This window comes from Rousettus aegyptiacus, unplaced genomic scaffold (genome assembly GCF_014176215.1).
Source record: "Rousettus aegyptiacus isolate mRouAeg1 unplaced genomic scaffold, mRouAeg1.p scaffold_m13_p_4, whole genome shotgun sequence".
Lineage (NCBI taxonomy): Eukaryota > Metazoa > Chordata > Mammalia > Chiroptera > Pteropodidae > Rousettus > Rousettus aegyptiacus.
The window spans coordinates 143,455,112-143,473,072 of record NW_023416307.1 but is presented as its reverse complement, the minus strand read 5'-3'; the positions used below and the strand labels follow the sequence as shown (position 1 = coordinate 143,473,072).

The following is a 17,961-nucleotide window of genomic DNA, read 5'->3' as shown; positions in this document are numbered from 1 at the left end:
TAACACATGATCTGGTAGAGAGAGGGAATCAAAGTCATAATAACACAGCCAGAGAATGATTGTTTCTGAATGCACATTTCTTACAAAGGACATCAGTTAGGGGCAGGCTTAATTCCCAGACTGGGATGGGAGTGAGCAGAAAACACAAATGTTTACATCAAGAAGTGAAGCAGCTTTAGAAGTGTGTCCACACCTTCATTTTGTGAATGACATAGACGGAGAGAGAACTGGAAACCATCTGCTATCTATTCTCACTTGAGGATTCAGATTTTTTTTTTTTTTTTGGTAAAATCTCCAAATATTTTAAAAGTGGCTCAATTTCATTACATGTTGCGCTGGCCAAGCAAAACACATGTTCAGTGTGCCTGAGGAAACTCCTGACTGGCAGTGGAGTGCAGCTCAAATTCTTTCCACTAGCTCAAAATATACTTGAGCGTTCGGGAGCCCCAAGGATGCGTAGAAAGCTAGAAACTCAAAATATGCGTGATGAGAAGTTAAATGCAATGAACCCCAGAGGGGCAATTTGTCCCCTTTAAGGAAGTGGAGAAGGGCTGGGAGTGGACAATAGTAACACAGGTGTATGGGGGGAATAGATATATATATATATATATTTATTACATAATACATATATTAGTAGAAAGTATGGCCATTTCATGGATGAAACATTCTGCGGCCTGTTAAGGTAAAAACGGGGCTCAAAACATAGAAACTATAAGACATGGAGCAAAGTTTCTGAGCGAGTGGAGGAAAGTGTGTTCACAGACCAGATGTGGGGCTTGAAGCTCAGGTGAACAGTCCGGGAGAAACAATGGCACACAGGAACTGCAGGGTCTGGTCCCCAAACAGTGTGACTATAAATAGCTCCGTGGCCGGAAGAAGACCCACGCGCAAGGAATTATTGTTTTGCGAAAGTGAATGCAACATGGCCGTAGCAGTCTCTGAGACATGGAGGCTCTCTCCTAATGCAAAGTCCCCCACTGTGTGTAGTCAGAGAACCATCTCACGTGTGATTGTCAAGTGCTAATGTTTTTAATGGATCCCTTCGTCTGAGCTCGGCTCTGGAGCTCTCCAGTCAAACCAATTTCCTGGGAATATTTGATCTTTTTCCTTGTCTCTTTCCAGAGTATGGCTGTATATATAGATATAGACATATATAGATATAGATATAAAACATAGCTATTCCATATTTATATACAGGCATTAATAAAGTGCAAATGTTACTGACTATTATAAAAATCAATCTCATTTCCTGAGGAACTGCTAACACAGCTTATCCTATGACGACGTCAAAGGCATAGAATGCTTCATGTCACCCGCTCCCTGCCACTGCTGTTTCCGCTCGATCCCACAGTTTACAGGGAGGGCCGTGACCCCTGGTTTTCCAGGAAGCATCGGTTTAGGGGCAGCTTCCTGCTGCCTCTCTTCTTTGGCGACAGGGATGGCCTCTTTGGACTTGGCCCAGTCTGGCCTGGGAGCGCTATTTGGTAGTGCTCAGCGAGCCGTCTTCCGGAATCTTCTCCTCGGAGCAGCTCCTCCCCGAGAGTCGGTCCAGGTGCTCCAGCTCGTCGAAGCGCTCGGCCACACACTGGGCCGTGAGGCGGGCCTCAGGGTCGTGGTCCCAGCACTCGGTCAGAGTCTCACACACCATCTGGATGCCCTGCAGGGGAAGAGAAGTCACAGGCAACGTGAGTCGCTGGCTTAGGGGGCTCCACGGAGGTCTAGGTGGCCGCCTGGCCGTGTTCCTACAGTGCCGGCCAGGTGGGAATGAGCCTGTGCCTCTAGCACATTCTGACTGAGCACTCAGTGGATGAGGCCGGCCAGTTGCATGCGGACCAAAGGGGCTGTGCGGGGGGCTGCGCACTAACCTGGACACCTGCCGTACCTATTTGCCCTGGTGTCATTCGATCACAGTAAGTCGTGAGACGGGGAGACAGTACGAGGGCCCTCCAGTCGGCTTCTGGGGTAAAGCAGCATCCCCAATACCTGAGAGTCCTCACAAAGTGGCTCCCAATACCATTTCATACCTTTATACTATTTCGGAGCAGTTTTAGCCTTTATTGTTTGGGGTAGTTTTAGGTTCTCAGAAAAACTGAGTGGAAAGCACAAAGGGCTTCCACACGCCCCTCCCACTCCCCAGCCTCCCTCACACCAACACCTCGCAACTGTGTCAATGGACCGACAGTGACACATCGCTATCATCTGAAGTCTGCAGTTGACGTTAGGGTACAGGCGATGGGTTCCGACAAAGGTAGAATGACGTGCCCACCATGACAGTATCCCACAGGTCGTCTGTGCTCCCCCTGGTCACCCGTCCTTGCTCCTTCCCTGAACCCCTTGCAACCACTGATCTTTAGCCATCTCTGTGGTTCTGCCTTTGCCAGAGTGCATTACAGTTGGAATCACAGACACGTTTCTATTTTAATGCGGGCTGACTATCCGCATCAGAGTGAAGTCCAGGCATCAGTCTGGTTTTAATTTGTGAAGCCCACATGTTCTGTCGAGTCCGTCAGCGGCAGCTGCTAAGGATGCGCTGCTATGCCCCACCCCTCCCCAGCATTAGGCTGGACCCCATGAAACATGCTGCCAGCCAGACCAGCTTGGCTCTAGGCCATTTCGGAGGATTCAAGCTAAACCTCATAATGGCCCCATTCGCTGCTAGCACAATGGCAAGGGTCTTCCCTCGCAGCCTTCATTTGTATTTTGCATTGCAAATATTTTTATCATTTCAAGTCTTTTTTTCTTTTCTTTTCTTTTTTTAAAATAAAGCAGGCAAGAGTTAAACAGATAGGCTTAGATGCACAAACAGACTGTGCTCCTGCCCTTTAGAGGTTCCACATTATCACTGATGGTCCCTCGCACTGTTGCCCGGGTGGAATGGATGAATCCCGACACTGCCCTGAGAGCTGGCACTGTCCCCATAACTGGTACCTCTCCTAGCTCACCTAGGAGCCTCTCCCTCCCTTCCCGCGCTGCGAGTGAGTTCATGATGTTGAATTAATTGTATAATTCACCTAATTGACGGTATTGATTGATGGCCCTGTTAAGAGTGGAGTGTTATTGTTGGTACACAAGTAACATTTATTTTATTCTGACACTGTAATTACAGGCAGTAAATTAAATTAAATATTAAGCATTAACTTGAAATCAATAGGGCAACAAATCTCATTAAGAGAAAAAAATGTATTATGTAAATTCTTTCCAGAATTTTATCATCATGAATAATGGTTTCATTACGAGAAACGTACAGCTTAGGAGGCAACTGAGTTTGAAAGAAACAACACTCGTGCCTTCTGATTTCAGAGCTAACATAAAACAGTCTCATACTGTCACAGTCACAGAGGCTTTGCCCGAACCCCTGAAGGCCCTGGGCTACCACGGTTGGGTTCACGCTCTCCCTAGCTTTATTAGGTTCTGTCCTTGGAAGTGGCTCTAGGCCAGGACTGGCACAAGCCAGGCTTCCTGCTCCATCTGTCTTCACGACTGCTCCTGATTTGCTGTCTCTGTTTCTTATCCGAATTTGCCTTGCCCTTAGGAAAACCTGTGACTGAGCCCCAGCCTTCGTGGGATGAGGGGATTCATCCAAAGAAGGCAATAGAAGGTTATCTGCAGTAGGAAGAACAGTGGTCAGTGAGCCAGGGGCACCCTGCTCACTCTCTCGTTTCATTCAGGGCTCTTACCCGGTTGTGTCAGACAGGCCTCTTGCTCTCGCATCTTATCATTTTGTTCTTTCCCTCTGACCCACTGCCTTCATCAAAATGCCCCCAGGCCAAAGGTTTAGGTAGGCCTCCTTATAAGTCCAGAACTATGGCCCTATGATGGATGGCCTTACTCACCATTTCTTGAAAGGAAAAAAAGAAAAAAGCCATTAAAATGTTCCAATGGACAGATTTCCTGTTTGTCCGTTTGCATTTTCCTCTCTGCTCTTTTATTCCAGAGTGAGGCGCTGGCCTCCCCTTTCCCAGCTCCGTGTGTACAGCCTGCACGTGGCCCTGAGCGCACGGCAGTCACCTCTCGGTCCAGCTGGCTGACAAACTCTGCTTGTTTCTCTCTGCTAAGTATTTCCTTCCAGAGCTGAAAATTCCCAGAAGAAAACATTTGGAACCCAAAAGGGAACAAAACAAAAATTCCCTGTGTAAAGGCTGGAGGTGAGTGGTAGAGGCCACAAACAAAATATTTTAACCGGAACCATGGGGACTTGGACAATGTGACAAATATCCTTCAGATGATTATTTGAGAGCCCTCTTTGAATGTTGTCTCTACCTGCCAGCTGGAACTTGAAATCACAGGGTCATCCCACTTTATTGAAATTTTCTTTACACACAAAACCTCAGAGGATCACAGAACACAAAAGGACCTGCTCTCAGATAGAAACCCAACAAACAGCCCAGAATTCTCTCTTACCTAAGAGGCTGCCTCAGATGACTCTTTCTCCCCTCAAAATAGTCACTCCTTACCTGGTGGTTGAGCCAGGAGCTGGGAATTTCTGGTCGTCCCCGATCTCGCAACACATTGTCCTTCATGCTTTCAACACAGGGATGCTCCCGCACCTTGGAACCAAATGGCGGCTCATAATCTTTCACCTCTGTTAAGAAAGCGGGCAAACACAGGGACATTGAGAAGGGTGTATGCAGCCTGGGGACATGAGTATGTTGGGAGGTCTGGCTGGACAGAATAAGACACCAAGTGTCAAAATATACCTGTGATAACTCCGAGAGCAATTTTTAACAATAATGGATTAAAACAAGATGGAAGGCGTGAATGTGGAAGGAGTTTGAGAAGTATTCCACAAATGGGAGCTACGTGCCAGGTATTGGGCTAATATCTGGGGAGAGAGTGTTCAGCAAGACTAACATGGTCACAAAGAAGCTGACATTTTAATACAGGTGTTCCCAACAGGGTGATGTTGCCCTAAGGGAGCAAAATTAGTTCCTGGGAGGTAGAAAAAGTTTTATATATGACAGTGGTTGGTAGCCCTGTAAATGTGCACAGCACACATACAGCCTTAATATGTCGTGTTAGATTTCATAGAGATATTCAGATTAAAAAGGAATGAAATTCTGATACATGCTAGAGCACAGATGAACCTCGAAGACTTTATGCTACGTGAAACAAGCCAGACCAAAAAAAAAAGAATAAATATGGTACAACCCCACTTATACGAGGTACCTAGATTAGTCTAATTCATAGAGATCAAAAGTAGTATAGTGGTTGCCTGGGACTGTAGGGAGAAGAGATAAATGGGTACTATTTAGTGGGTGCAGAGTTTCAGATGGGGAAGATTAGAAAGAAGTTCTGGAAATGGATAATGGTGATGGCTGCACAACAGTGTGAGTCCATAATGCTAGCGAATTGTACACTTAAAAATGGTTAAAATGGTGAATCTGTGTTATGTATACTTTGCCACGGGGGCGGGGGTGGCGGGGAGAGAAACATCATAGTGGAGGGGGTTAGCGATTAAGGAAAAAAATGTCTACCGAGGAGGCTCTTAGGAGAGCAATGATGAAAAAAGTTTGAGAAATGTTGTTTCTCAAACAACATTTGAGAAATGAGAGAGGTTAATAACATCAAAAAGCAAAATTTTAAAAGATAATTTACCTTCAATAATATATGGTATAAAGAAAATAATAGATGATGATGTAACCCCCTTCTAGGGCTCCAGGTTTCAACTAAGGTCAATTTCTTTAGAGAAACTTCCTCGAATATCCCCCACGCCATTCTTAGCTGGATGTCCTGGGCAAAGCTCTAGTTTAGCACATGTCATATTGTAATACAATCACCTGCTTATTTGTCTCACTTAACTAGACTGTGGGTGTCCAGAGTAGATTCAGAGTCCCTTTCTCATTTTTGTATTCCCAGCACCCATGAGAGGGCCCCCCATACAGTAGGCTCTCAGGAAATGCTTTCTGAATGAATGAATGAATAAATGAGTGAATCTTCAGTCCTGACCAAAGTGCTAATGCATAAACAACACACTAATTTAAGTGGGCGGACTAATACACATGTCAGTGAGGCACAGGAAAATTTAAAAGATAAGACACTCCAGCAGTAAAGCATTCTGAGCTGAAAGGGGACGGTGGGCTCGATTCAACATTTTTCTCCAAAGGAAGTAGGACCTTTGGCTCATAGCTTCAAAATAATTATGTTTAATGAGTAATACTTTCACCATTTTGCTCTTCCTGGCTAAGAATTGAAGAAGCTTTTGAGGCAAAATGGCATTTTGAAAAGGGGTGGCTTGTTTTCGTTTGTTGTTTTCCCCCTTGCATACTTATCTTCTTCAGCCCAAATAGAAGAGCTGGCAGGATATTTTATTTTTACAGTTTGAAAAACAGGGACATTTGGAATGAAGGCCTCCCATCACATTGAGACAAGCACGAACCATTCTTCCATGTGTCTACTTTCGCCTTCAAGTTCCCATAGCGCTTAATCCATACTGCTTTTGGAATGAGATCTAAATTTTGATTTGTATACTATTCTCATTTTTTTCTTCCATTCCCGTATCTTCTACCAGACTGTAAAGTTCTAAGGCCCAAGCAGAGGCTGAGTTTTGTGTCTTGAAATTCTCCGCTCAGTGCCTAAAACTATGCCTTACACATAGTAGGCATTTGATAAATATGTGTTGGCTTGAAGTCAAGAAAAGCAGAAGATTGAAAATCAGAGCCGGTTCCCAATAAGGGTTTACTCTGACCTAATTCTTCTCTTCTATAAGATGAATTGAATGACTTCCATGCCCCCCTCTAAGTCATCTTGTAATCCAATCTAATTGAATAATATAATATCCTGTTAGTGCCATGCCTTAAAGTATGTGTACCAGACTAGACTAGACTACACTAGAAAGGGTTTGTATATAAGTTTCTCCTTAGACGATGTATCAGCTCACTGACTCTCCATTTCCAACTCTTTTGGCTGCCATCGCTGGTATGGCTGGCACCTTGCCTAGATCCCTTCATCAAGCTGAGAGCACCAGGCCCCAGCCGCTGCAGGTGTTGAGTCCTAAGGGCTCACACCTTCACCCTTCTCTGAAGACTGTCCTTCCTTGGCTGATGGAAGCTGCCTGGCCTGGTGATTTCTGGAACACAACAGCCTCATCCCCAGGGGCAGCCTGTAGCCAATGACAAACTACTGTGGGAGTTTTAACAGTCCAACCATCTTGCCTCTGGGAGTGGGGATAACTCAGTGCAATCCGTACTCCAGAGCTCCCAGTAGAGAAGGCTGAGGCTGCCCTTTTCCTGAAACTACAGGTTTGTGAGTTCCTTCCCCTTCCTGCTCCTCTCACTCCTCCTGTTGAGACCTCAGCCTCCATAAGTCATTGCACAAAAATCTTTGTATCAGACTCAACTTCTAGTAAAACTGGCCTGACAGAGCTGCCAGAGCTTTCTCCTTTCTCCCCAGGTCAATCTCTCTGCTAAATTGCACCATCGAGCTTGGTTGCAAGGCCACCCTGAGGAAGCCTTGATGTGCCCTCTTCTCGAGAAACTAAGGTGCTGGCCCATTAACAATCCCCATAGCACAATGCTTAGAAGGAGGAGGAGGATGACCATAACTAGGGGAGGAAAATGCTGGGATCAGGATCAATGCCAGTTGTTGATCTCATGGCTGAGATTCCTTGAGAACAAAGGGAAAAATCTCCTTAGTTGAGATAGAACTAACCCAGGCCAATTTAGTTCATTTGAAGTCCTAATCTTCAAAGTCATATAAACCACACCTGTTACTTTAATAATTAGTTCTGTGTGGTCCATGGGGAATGGGCGAGAGTTGGGAGATGATGGCACTGGCCATCAGGTATGGGAATGCTTTCTGCTTAAAGAAAAAGTAATGAATGCTTCTGTGGAAAAGCACATAAAGGCAATAGTCCTTCCCCTAACTCGATTACTTCCTACTTTTTTTAAACCCTTGGGAATTTGTAAGATTGCCTAGTATTCCCAAGGGGTATGAGGCCTGCTTCCCATCTTTGAATTGTGGGAGATTACCTAGGGAAGGAAGGTCAAGTATAACCTGAAAGGGGCTGGCTAAACAGTCTCCCCAAGCCATACTGGGAGAGTGCGAATCTATGAATCTCTTGCCAACTTCTAAGTTTAAAATGGATGAGTCTGGGGCAATCATCATTTGACCCAAACTGGCAAACTCCAAGCCCTTGGTATTGAAGTCATCTTTCAGGTTAGGAATGAGGATGGGGACTTAAAGTATATGCATGTTTTAAGCTGACCTTTCTTAAACTTCTGGGAAATGTCATACTTATATATCTTCCAAAACAGTGAAGTTTGCCTTTTATCCTTTTGTGAATTCTTGCAGTTCCTCTTTCTTTGTTCTTCTCCCTCATTTTGGACATCCTACTTCCACCCATTTTTTTTCTTTTATCATGCCCTATAATGGGTATAAAGATGACCTAATGCTGGGCAGTGTGTGGCCATTTGTCTCTCAGTCAGCAGCTTTACTATTGTGGCGGTCACGAAAACCACCCTCAGGCAGCATTGTCTTTGGGGCAGGGGGATGGGGCTCTTAATTAAGGCAATGCCATTCTTAGGACATCCTCTATGGATAGAGGATGGCCATCCACAGACATTATGCTGAGGCCGTTCCTTTCTGGAGGCCATTTCCCAACTGTTTGTCAGTTGTCCTCAGAGTCTCTCAGAATACCAAGGACATTTACTTTGACTCAGCAGAAGGAGGTGGCCACAGACACCTGGATGGAAGCCTGAACCCCGAGAGAGGTCGAGAAGCCTCTGTCAGCCAGGTGGGCACTGATGGCCCCTCTTAGGACAGAACCTCACCCATTGAAACCTGGGCAGCCCTGGGGAATCGAGCAGAGCGGGAGAGTGGCAGAAAGTTGGTTTTCAACTCCAACTTTCTCCACAAGGTTCCAGTTATCCATGGCTGAGATGACCTTATCCACTTTGGCGAAATCGCTGGGGCCAAATTACATATCTTTTATCCCTATCTATTTATTTTTCATATTGGTTCTTAAAACATATATTTTTTAAATGCATGTAATTAAAACTACAAAAAGTACTAAACAGATGGATATAGACAGAAAGAAATCCCTCTCCACTCCTAACCAGCCATTTCACAAAAGTGACTTAAGGTTGAATAGTGGAATGAAAAGTGATTTAAATTTTTCCTTTGTTGTTTATAGATGAGCACTTCTGTTTTTTTATAAAAGGCCAGGTGTTTTGCCCCCAATTCACTGGGGACTGAGGCCTCAGTGGATCCACCTGAGTGTCATGGCAACACCAGGTTGCTATTAAAGTTGCTAAACAGCTTCTCTCAGTTTCTGTCCTTATCACATCGCAAGTCTAAACGAACAAGTTCGAGGACCAGCACCTTCTGCAGACCATGCTCGGAGCAGCGCTGCTCTAAATGTTTTGCAAGGAATATGAGCTGCATCTTGACAGAGGAAATGAATGAGAGTTATTTAACATATTTTGAGGGTTTCAAATGAGTCAGACAGAGAATGGTAAAAAAGAGCTGAGAGATGTGATCCGACACCTCATTTTACAGTTGAGAAAACTGAGGCCAGGGAATGCGCTGGATTCTGGGAAGAGCACTCAGAACAGCCGGCTGTGTTACTGTTACTCTGATGAAAAAGCTTTGCCTTTTTAAGAAGCTTTCACGATTCCTCCTCTCTACCAAGCATTTCCGTGAGTTCTTTCTCCCCCAGACAGAACAAGCGCAGCTGGGAACAAGTGTGACAAATGTGTCCCCCGCGGCCTTAGCTAGGCCCTCCCCGTCATATGACCCCGAGAACGGGAAACTTCTGAGACCCGTTAGATGTTATGGCTTGTAATTTCTAAACAAGCTATGCAAAAAAAAAAAAAAGAAATCCGATGACAAAGCGCACCCACCCCTCTCCTTATCACTACTATTTACTGACATTAAACCATTCTGGGTTTAGGGAAGTTGGCGGGGCGGCTGGTGGTGAAGATGGGGTACAAAAGACTGCCACACTTTGCCACAGGCACAGAATCGGGGCATGGCTGGCAGCAGAATTAGTATTTTCTAGAGTTCCTTTTTGTGCATTTGATCGAATGATACACAGGCTCAGGCCTCCCTTCTGTGAAGAACTGCAGAGGAAGGAATTTATAGGGTGAGCGGGGTTAGTTCAGAGAGTGCTAAACCTGCCTAACCTATATTGAGTACCACTCTTAAAAAAAAAAAACTGGAAATGTCTATAAGGAAAAGAAAGCAAAGAGCTTAGAGAGTAAAACTAAGTTTAGCACGTAAAAACATAGTGCAAACAATACGTGTTATAAGTAGGGGTATTACTAGTTGTGTTTGCCCTGGCTCCATCATAAGTGAGATATGAGGACTTAGAAAAGAGAAGCTCACATTTTGTGCCTCAGTTCTCATATCTACAAAGCGATGGGCTCCATCATTACGCAGTCCATTTTCCCTGCTCATCCACAAGGAATATGCTCTAAGACCCCAATGGATGCTTGAAACCAAGCCCTTAGATCTTAGCAACTTCAGCATATAATTTTTGTTCGGTCCTTATTAAGTCAAGAACTTTCACCTTTTCACTTAAAGGAAGCAATTTACAGCTTCGATTGATAACATATCCGAACTGCCAGCATCACTGCTCTTATGCTTTGGGGCCATTATTAAGTAAAATAAGGATGACCTGAACACAAGCACTGATTGATACACCAAAATAGTCAATCTGATCATTGAGGAGGCTACAAAGGGACCAACAGTTGGGGGGAATATATACAGTACGGACTTGCTAACGAAGGGATGATTCACGTGCCCAGTCGGATGACACAAGATTTTGTCATGCTACTTAGAACACGGTGGAATTTAAAAGTTATGAATTATTTCTGGAACTTTCCATCAAATATTTTCGAACCATGGCTGACTGTGGGTAACTGAAACAGCAGGAAGTGAAACCGCGGATAAGGAGGGACGACTGTATACCTCTATTGGACTGCTGGCCACACAACCCTCCACATTTACCCTTTCCACGCACGCTGGCCCGGCTCCATGTGGGGCAGGCTGGCAGTGCTGGCCGTGTGCCTCCCAAATTGCCCCAGGAGCAGCTGTCAACTAAAGGTGGATGGGAGTTCGAAGATAATCACCCAGCTTCCTCTTCGGTTGGGTGGCGTGACACAGAGGTGTGTGTTTGATGCCGGACCGGGGTCCCCAGCAGAATTAGGCTCCAGTTGTCCACAGTGCAGAACCACTGGACAACGCACCACTTACTGGCTTCCTTCCCTTCTGTGACTCACTGCCCCCCTCCCTTCTTGGCATTTCCTGAGTGCTCTTCCCAAATAAACAACCAACCAAGGCAGATGCCTGCACGGCAGAGTTATATACTCAACCCAAGTCCTCGTCTCGCCGGCTTCCCAAGCTAGGTGAACTGAGGTCGAACACCTCAGGATCCTCCCGAGGGCCTCGAGCATGGCTCCTAAGAAACTTCTTCATTCCTCTGCTCGAGAACAACCTGCTCTTCTCTCCTGCATCCCTCTCCTTGCCTTTTCCTGCTACCTTTTCACTGAAGGAAGCCACCCCCAATGCCCAGGCCCTTGCAACATCCCTTCATTTCTCTGAGAAGGCTCTTACGAGAAACTACACATGCGTAGCCCCCCCCACCCACCCCGCCCCCGCCCCCACCCGGTTTCTGCAGCACTCACAGGGCAAGTCTCCCGGACAGCACAGATACTCCTCTGAGTCAACATCTGGTACACAGCTGTTGCTTTGATTGCAGTTCCAACTTAACGGTGCAGCAAAGTTGTTGGCAGCTTTCCCCGAAGCCATACCCCTGAGTTTCATCTGCCCTCCAAATCATACTCCCCTGAAATCCAGGAAAACGAAGTGTTCCCTGCCTAGTCCTTTGAGTCTTCAGTCCCTCTCTCCCACCCCTATTTTTTAAGTGTCTCCCATTTCTTTCTTTTTGATTCATTTGCACTTTTCGATTGTCTCACAAGACTGCAGCAAGCTGGCAATACGCTCTGGAGCCCTTGGAGCCGTTCTCGGGGTTGTGTTTTTCCTCTTTGTTAAATGCTTGCTCAGCCGGCTGCTGTGTGTCAGCTTCTATTCAAAGGCCCAAATGGCTAAGGGATCTGGAAGTTGGTCCGCCTGTGGCCGGTTTTGGCTGGGGATGACATGAACACTGTGCCTGCTGTGATGGCAACGGGGGTCCAGAGAGGCACCCTGCCTTCATCTGCCTCCCACATACCCCACAAACACTTGCATGAACACCAAACACCCCAAAGCCGCTGACAGCGATTTCTTTGTAAAAGAGAACTGGTTTTGGTTTGTCGCTGCTGAATGGAGATTTCAAGACTTTTCTCCTTCATAAAACAGTAACACACCAATCACCTCCTTCGGTCTTGTTCCCTCTTCAAACAACTATGAAGCCCAGTCTTCTTGGTGTTTCTTTGCTACTCTTTCAGATGGTCAAAGTATCTGAAATAATAATCTCTGCTTTATTTTCTCTTTCTAAAGTTACCATACCCACCCTGATGTTCTATTATATACCTCCTTATTCATCACCCGCCTTTCTAGAATATTACCTCTTCATTAGACCCTTTGTCCCTTAAGAAGAGAGACTGTGTTCTTCTCTTCTCTTTCTTTCTTTCTTTCCTTCCTTCCTTCCTTCCTTCCTTCCTTCCTTCCTTCCTTCCTTCCTTCCTTCCTTTCTTTTCTCTTCTTTCTTTCTTTCTTTCTTTCTTTCTTTCTTTCTTTCTTTCTTTCTCTCTTTCTCTCTTTCTTTCTTAATAATTCCTGCCATGGAGTAGGTACTCAATAAATATTTGTTGAGTGAACCAATGAATGAACACATCTTCAGAGATATTTAAGAATAAGGACACTATTCCAGACTTCAAGGCACTGAGCCTGCAACATGCTACACATTTAGTAGCTTTGGGGTTCCAGGAACAGAGAATCACCTGGAGACAGGGAAGCCAATCACTGGACAACGTCAGAAGTGAGGCCATCACTGAATGTTCCCCAACGTGTGACCGTCTTGTTAGATCGCTTCCGGAAAGGCTTCAAGTCCAAGGCCAGGATGCACAAATCAGTACTGACTAACTCATCCACAATAATGATGGTAACTGTGCCCACCATTTATTAAACATATTTTATGTAGGTCAGGCCAGCACGTACCAGGAAGGGTTAGGGGCTGTGGGCTAGAGTCGCACACAGAGCTTTGATTCCTGGCTCCACAGTTTTCCCACCTCCTGAAGCCTCAGTTTCCTCATCTGTAGAAAGGGGCTAATAATAGTATATACTTCAAAGAGTCCTTGCTAGATTAAGTGAGCTGATCCCTGAAGCAAGTGCTCACGTCATGGTAGCTATCATTCCTTTGCGTTTGATTTTGTGACCAGACCTACTGCTACCAAGAAAGTCCTCCCCTTCAGTTACGACAACCCATCTCTTGAGGGCCAAGGTGGAAGTCTGTGCTGAGGAAGTTGCACCACTTGGCTTCAGAAGGCTGCTATTGCCATGTTCGCATTTTCTCGTGTGGTAGGAATGAGGGTTTCTGGGTGCAATGCCACCACTTTCTCCCATTTCCCCTGTGCCGCTCTGCACAGAGGAGAGGCTGGCAGATAGAGAAGCAACTTAAGAGGACACTCCTGAGTCTCACTCATCCTTCGAGAGCCGACCTGTCCTTCACGGCCTGACCCTGTTGATGTGGACGTTCGGTCTCCTGTGCCCTCTGCTTTACCTTCCTGCAGCATAAACCATAACCAAACGGCACTGTCTGTTTACAAGTTGATTTCTGTGTTCCTGTCCCAGCAAACAGCATGAGACAGAGCCTGGAGGTAGGACCAAAAAGAAGTCCATAAAGATGAATGCAAAACGCGAGTGCTCTGTGGAGAGGAGCCTAGAAAGGCTGGAAAGGGCCAGGCTTGGCAGGGGGGTTTGGGATCAACCCTAAGAACAGAATGGCATCACTTGAAAGCAGGAAAGATGGAATTTCACTTTCTCCTGCAAGACTGTCCCCTGATGTCTGGTCCTACTCATTCAGTCGGTTGTTCTCCCACTTAGAATAAACTGGATGGAATATCACTACTTGAGCTATGCTGTGAACTAAAATACCGATCTACAATTCCTCATATGAAGGAAAGCATATTCCACTTTTCCCTTTTTGAAACGAGACTGCCAGTGAAAAACAGGAATCGCATATGTTGTGTTTCAAGTCACAGAAAAGAAGTTCAAGCTTTAAGGAAAGCCCTTTCCCATCCTGCCTTCTTCCTAACACCTTATACATTAAAGCTCAACATCAGCTAGAGGGAATTATTATTGATTGCCTTTGTAAAGTGATAAATGTGCCTGCATGTGTAAATTTTTAAAAAATATGGAAAAAAATATAAAAGTGTTTCATCAGCAGACTACATGCCTCTTGAGAGCAAGACCTGTCTTTCCTTGTGTGTTTCTATGACAGCTAGGAGAGAACACATCCACCTTCAGCCTTTACACACCTTCCAAAGGACTCTTTAAATGTAAAAGAAAGGTCTAAAATTAAGACAAGGCTAAGAAATCTGTCTTTAAGATTTTTAAGACAAAATGAAAAGGAAAAACGCTCTTAAAAGGAGTTAAAAGAAAAGGTTGAATACATGAGTTCACACATTTAATCGAGTAAAGGGTTTTTTGTTGGACCAAAATGAAGATAGATAAATAACTCTGTTTTTTTCAGTCTGAGTGGAGATGAGAGAAACAGGACTGTGGGCTGAAGATCAAACAAAATGAGAACCAGGATGGCCTCTTTCCTGTTCCCCGAATGCTGTCTGTTCTTACCCTAAAGGTTATGAAAGGTTTTCTGAGACAAGCTGAACAAATGAGATCCTGTTCCTTCCTTGGGAAAACTTGTTTATACCAGACTGTTTTTAGACCTCATAAAAGTCAGTGAGCTCTGTTCTTCCCCATTAGCCTGGATTCTTCCACACTCAGCAAATATCAACAGGAAAGGGCTTCCATCATCAACAACAGTGAAGGCAGGGTGCTCACGCAGGGCCCTAATAAGCTGGCTGCCCTGACAGAGCAGAAGACAGAGACACAATCTTCAGCTCATGTTTATAGAATAACTGGTTTGAAAGGATAGGAAAGATACCAAAATTTAGGTAAATTTATTCTGACAGTGACAACAGCATCATCTCTTAACACAACTCATACCAGTCTAAGGATTCATTTTGGAACTGTCAAAGCTTTCAAACAGAAAATTATTCCCAGTGGCTGAAACTTGGTTAAACAATTTCACTGTGCAAGGAAAAACCGAGTTACTTTTAAAAATGCTGTGGGGGAAGAAATCTCAGGTAAGAAACCAGAAAATAACGTTGTCAGCCAGATAGGAATTGCTGTCCCCATGCAGGGACTAGGTAATGGCACAGCAAGGTACCCCATGGGAGGGGGTGGCCTGGACCCATCCTGCAAAGTCGGCTAAGCATGTTCTAAACAGGATGAAGAATCAAAGCCAGCAACAATGTCAACCAAATCCACTTTAGATAAAATGTTGAGTAGTTTGTCCCAATACCCAAAGCTGTGGCAATCTGAGCAGCAAAATAATTATTCATAATATTGAACACTCACATAATAAAATATCTATAACTCCATACTAATATAAATATATGATTAAATGAATAACAGGGGATAGCAAAAAGATGATCTTCCTTACAATACATATCTATAATCAATGTAGAAGGAATAAAAAAAAAATAGAAAATCACTGCTAGGAAAACATTACAGTAATAATTATTACAGGTTAAGAACTAGTGATGGATCCTAAAATTAGTAGGTAAAATTATGATAAGAAATGGGTCTAGTATCCTTACTGTACAGATGTTTAGTATCTTTAGAAATAGGTCAAATCACCTTCCCACAATATGTATTAATTACAAATGGGAAAAAATAATTACAGGGGAGAAACCTGGCAGGCACCACCTTGCCCAAGTGTTCCAACTGAACAGTCACACTGACATCTTGTGTCCCCAAGATGAGACACTGAGAAGCGCATGTTATTTCTGGGGTATTCTTGCCCAAAATATACAATCTCAATCTAACCATAAGAAAACATCAGAGAAACTCAAAGCGAGAGATCATCTATAAAATAACTGGTCTAAATTCTTTGTAAGTGTCAAGGTCATGAAGGACACAGATAGACTGAGACCTGTCCCAAATTGAAGAAGACTGCTGAGAGGAGAGTCAGGAAAGCATAAAGTAACATAGATCTCAGCCATTCCCATGTATGGGTAGGTTCAGGGGACAATACTTTCTAAAACAATAATATCCCCCCTGCGCCCCTGAAGAATCCTGCATTTCTCAATAACTTCTCTTCACTAGATTTTTCAAAACCTAAACAAAACATCAAACCATTCTGCTTGTTTGCCTAACAAGGGCAAGCCATGTCCATAAAAGTACATTGAGTCAAATCCATTTCTTGGACCTTATAATTCTGAAAATCCTTAAAATACAAATGTATCTGTCTGTCTGTCTATCTATCTATCTATCTATCTATCTATCTATCTATCTATCTATCTAATCTAGATAATAGCTTCTATTTGGTAAGTAAACATAAGCCTTACATTATTAGTGTTCATTTCTTACCAGATATGTAAGTATCTGTGCAGAGCTATGTCAAGAGAGAAAACTAATTATACTTTAAGAAAGGAGATTTAAAAAAAAAAAAAAAACTTTATACTCCAAATGTGGCTTTTGGCTTCAAAACCTATACTTTTTAGCACAATTCCAAATGTTTCTGGAAAGGCTGTATACTACCAGACCTCAGCTAGCTAGCCTTCATTGCAGGGTAAACTCTTTTGCAATCCTGGAATTGTTTTTCGATCGTTTTGAAGGCATGCCCACCGCAGCACCAAGATGGGGGGTCCATACGCACCTCCCACAGCATTGCAGCGAGACGTCATCTCCCAGAGCACCAGCGCCATTGAGTAGACATCTGTCTGCTTGAAGGACTCAACATTCTCCAAGTTCATCCTGGACTCGAGGACTTCTGGGGCCATGTATCTGGCAGTTCCCACCTAAAGCAAAAACAGACATCGAGGCCCATTATTTAATACCAACTGCGTTTTTATTTTCAAAATGTAGCTGGTATTTATCCCCTACCTGGGTAGAGAGCCTTTCAAAAGCACAATGCTTTTTAAAAATAATGACAGCTGCATAGAAAGGTATAACGTATGTAATTATTTTTAAAAATAGGTGTTCACTTCCTGAAAAACCCTTTAAAGACAAAGCATGCCAAAATAAGGAAATGCCAAACCCCAGAACTGCCTTGTCTAACCCATGATATATGTCACCATATTATACAATAACATCCTTGCAGATAACCTGGGAGACAACATCTGTGAGACTTTAGATGTTTATTTTTGCTTTACCAATTAAATATCTTTTCATTCCCCAAATTCCGAGATCTATGGTGAAAATAATAATAATGCCATTGGTTTTTTTTATCACTTAAGGACTGTCTTAACCTTCTTGGTTTAGCCCACAGAACATTCTAGTGTGCCAAGGAAATAGTATATTTTCACAAAATCTCTTCTTAATTTTGTATGAAAATAGTGAAAGACCAAATCTGGATCTTTATGTAGTTTTATCTAGATGATAACTGATATTTTGAAAACATTGGGATATAAAGGAAAAAAGGAAAAAATATTTCTAGAGAAGGAATCACTTGAAATATTTCATAATGCAGTACATATAGATAGCTTGACTAAATAACAATGAAGTCTACCTTCCCAAGTGTCTAAGGAAGGCCATGTGAGTTGATGTTATCCCAAGGAATTTTTCTTGTTGGCATGCATTAGAAGAAATTTTTATTTTTAATAGGTCATGGCATCACTCATTATCCTGGCAAATTCATCCGTCCGTGTTTCAGCATGTTTACCTCAAGACTGGCTGTGTGTAGCCACAGACCCAGAGAGCTGACTGAGTAGTAACTAAATGCTTCGGAAGCACGTCCCTGCTCCTGGTTAGAGAAAACGGTGGTGTTGAGATTCCACTCGAATCCACAGCCTC

General features: G+C 43.9%; 1 protein-coding gene across 1 annotated transcript in view; it reads right to left on the bottom strand.

Moving 5' to 3' along the window:
* Window positions 1–1,007: 1,007 nt before the first annotated feature.
* The window catches only part of TGFBR2 (transforming growth factor beta receptor 2), an 81,136-nt gene continuing 64,182 nt past the window's right edge, over window positions 1,008–17,961 (bottom strand). Inside the window, exons 5-7 of the mRNA XM_016140790.2 lie at window positions 16,826–16,967; window positions 4,455–4,582; window positions 1,008–1,657 (exon numbers count right to left, since the gene is read on the bottom strand). Coding sequence (XP_015996276.1) covers window positions 1,478–1,657; window positions 4,455–4,582; window positions 16,826–16,967 — 450 coding nt within the window. The 3' untranslated portion in view covers window positions 1,008–1,477. The remainder of the gene's footprint in view (window positions 1,658–4,454; window positions 4,583–16,825; window positions 16,968–17,961) is intronic.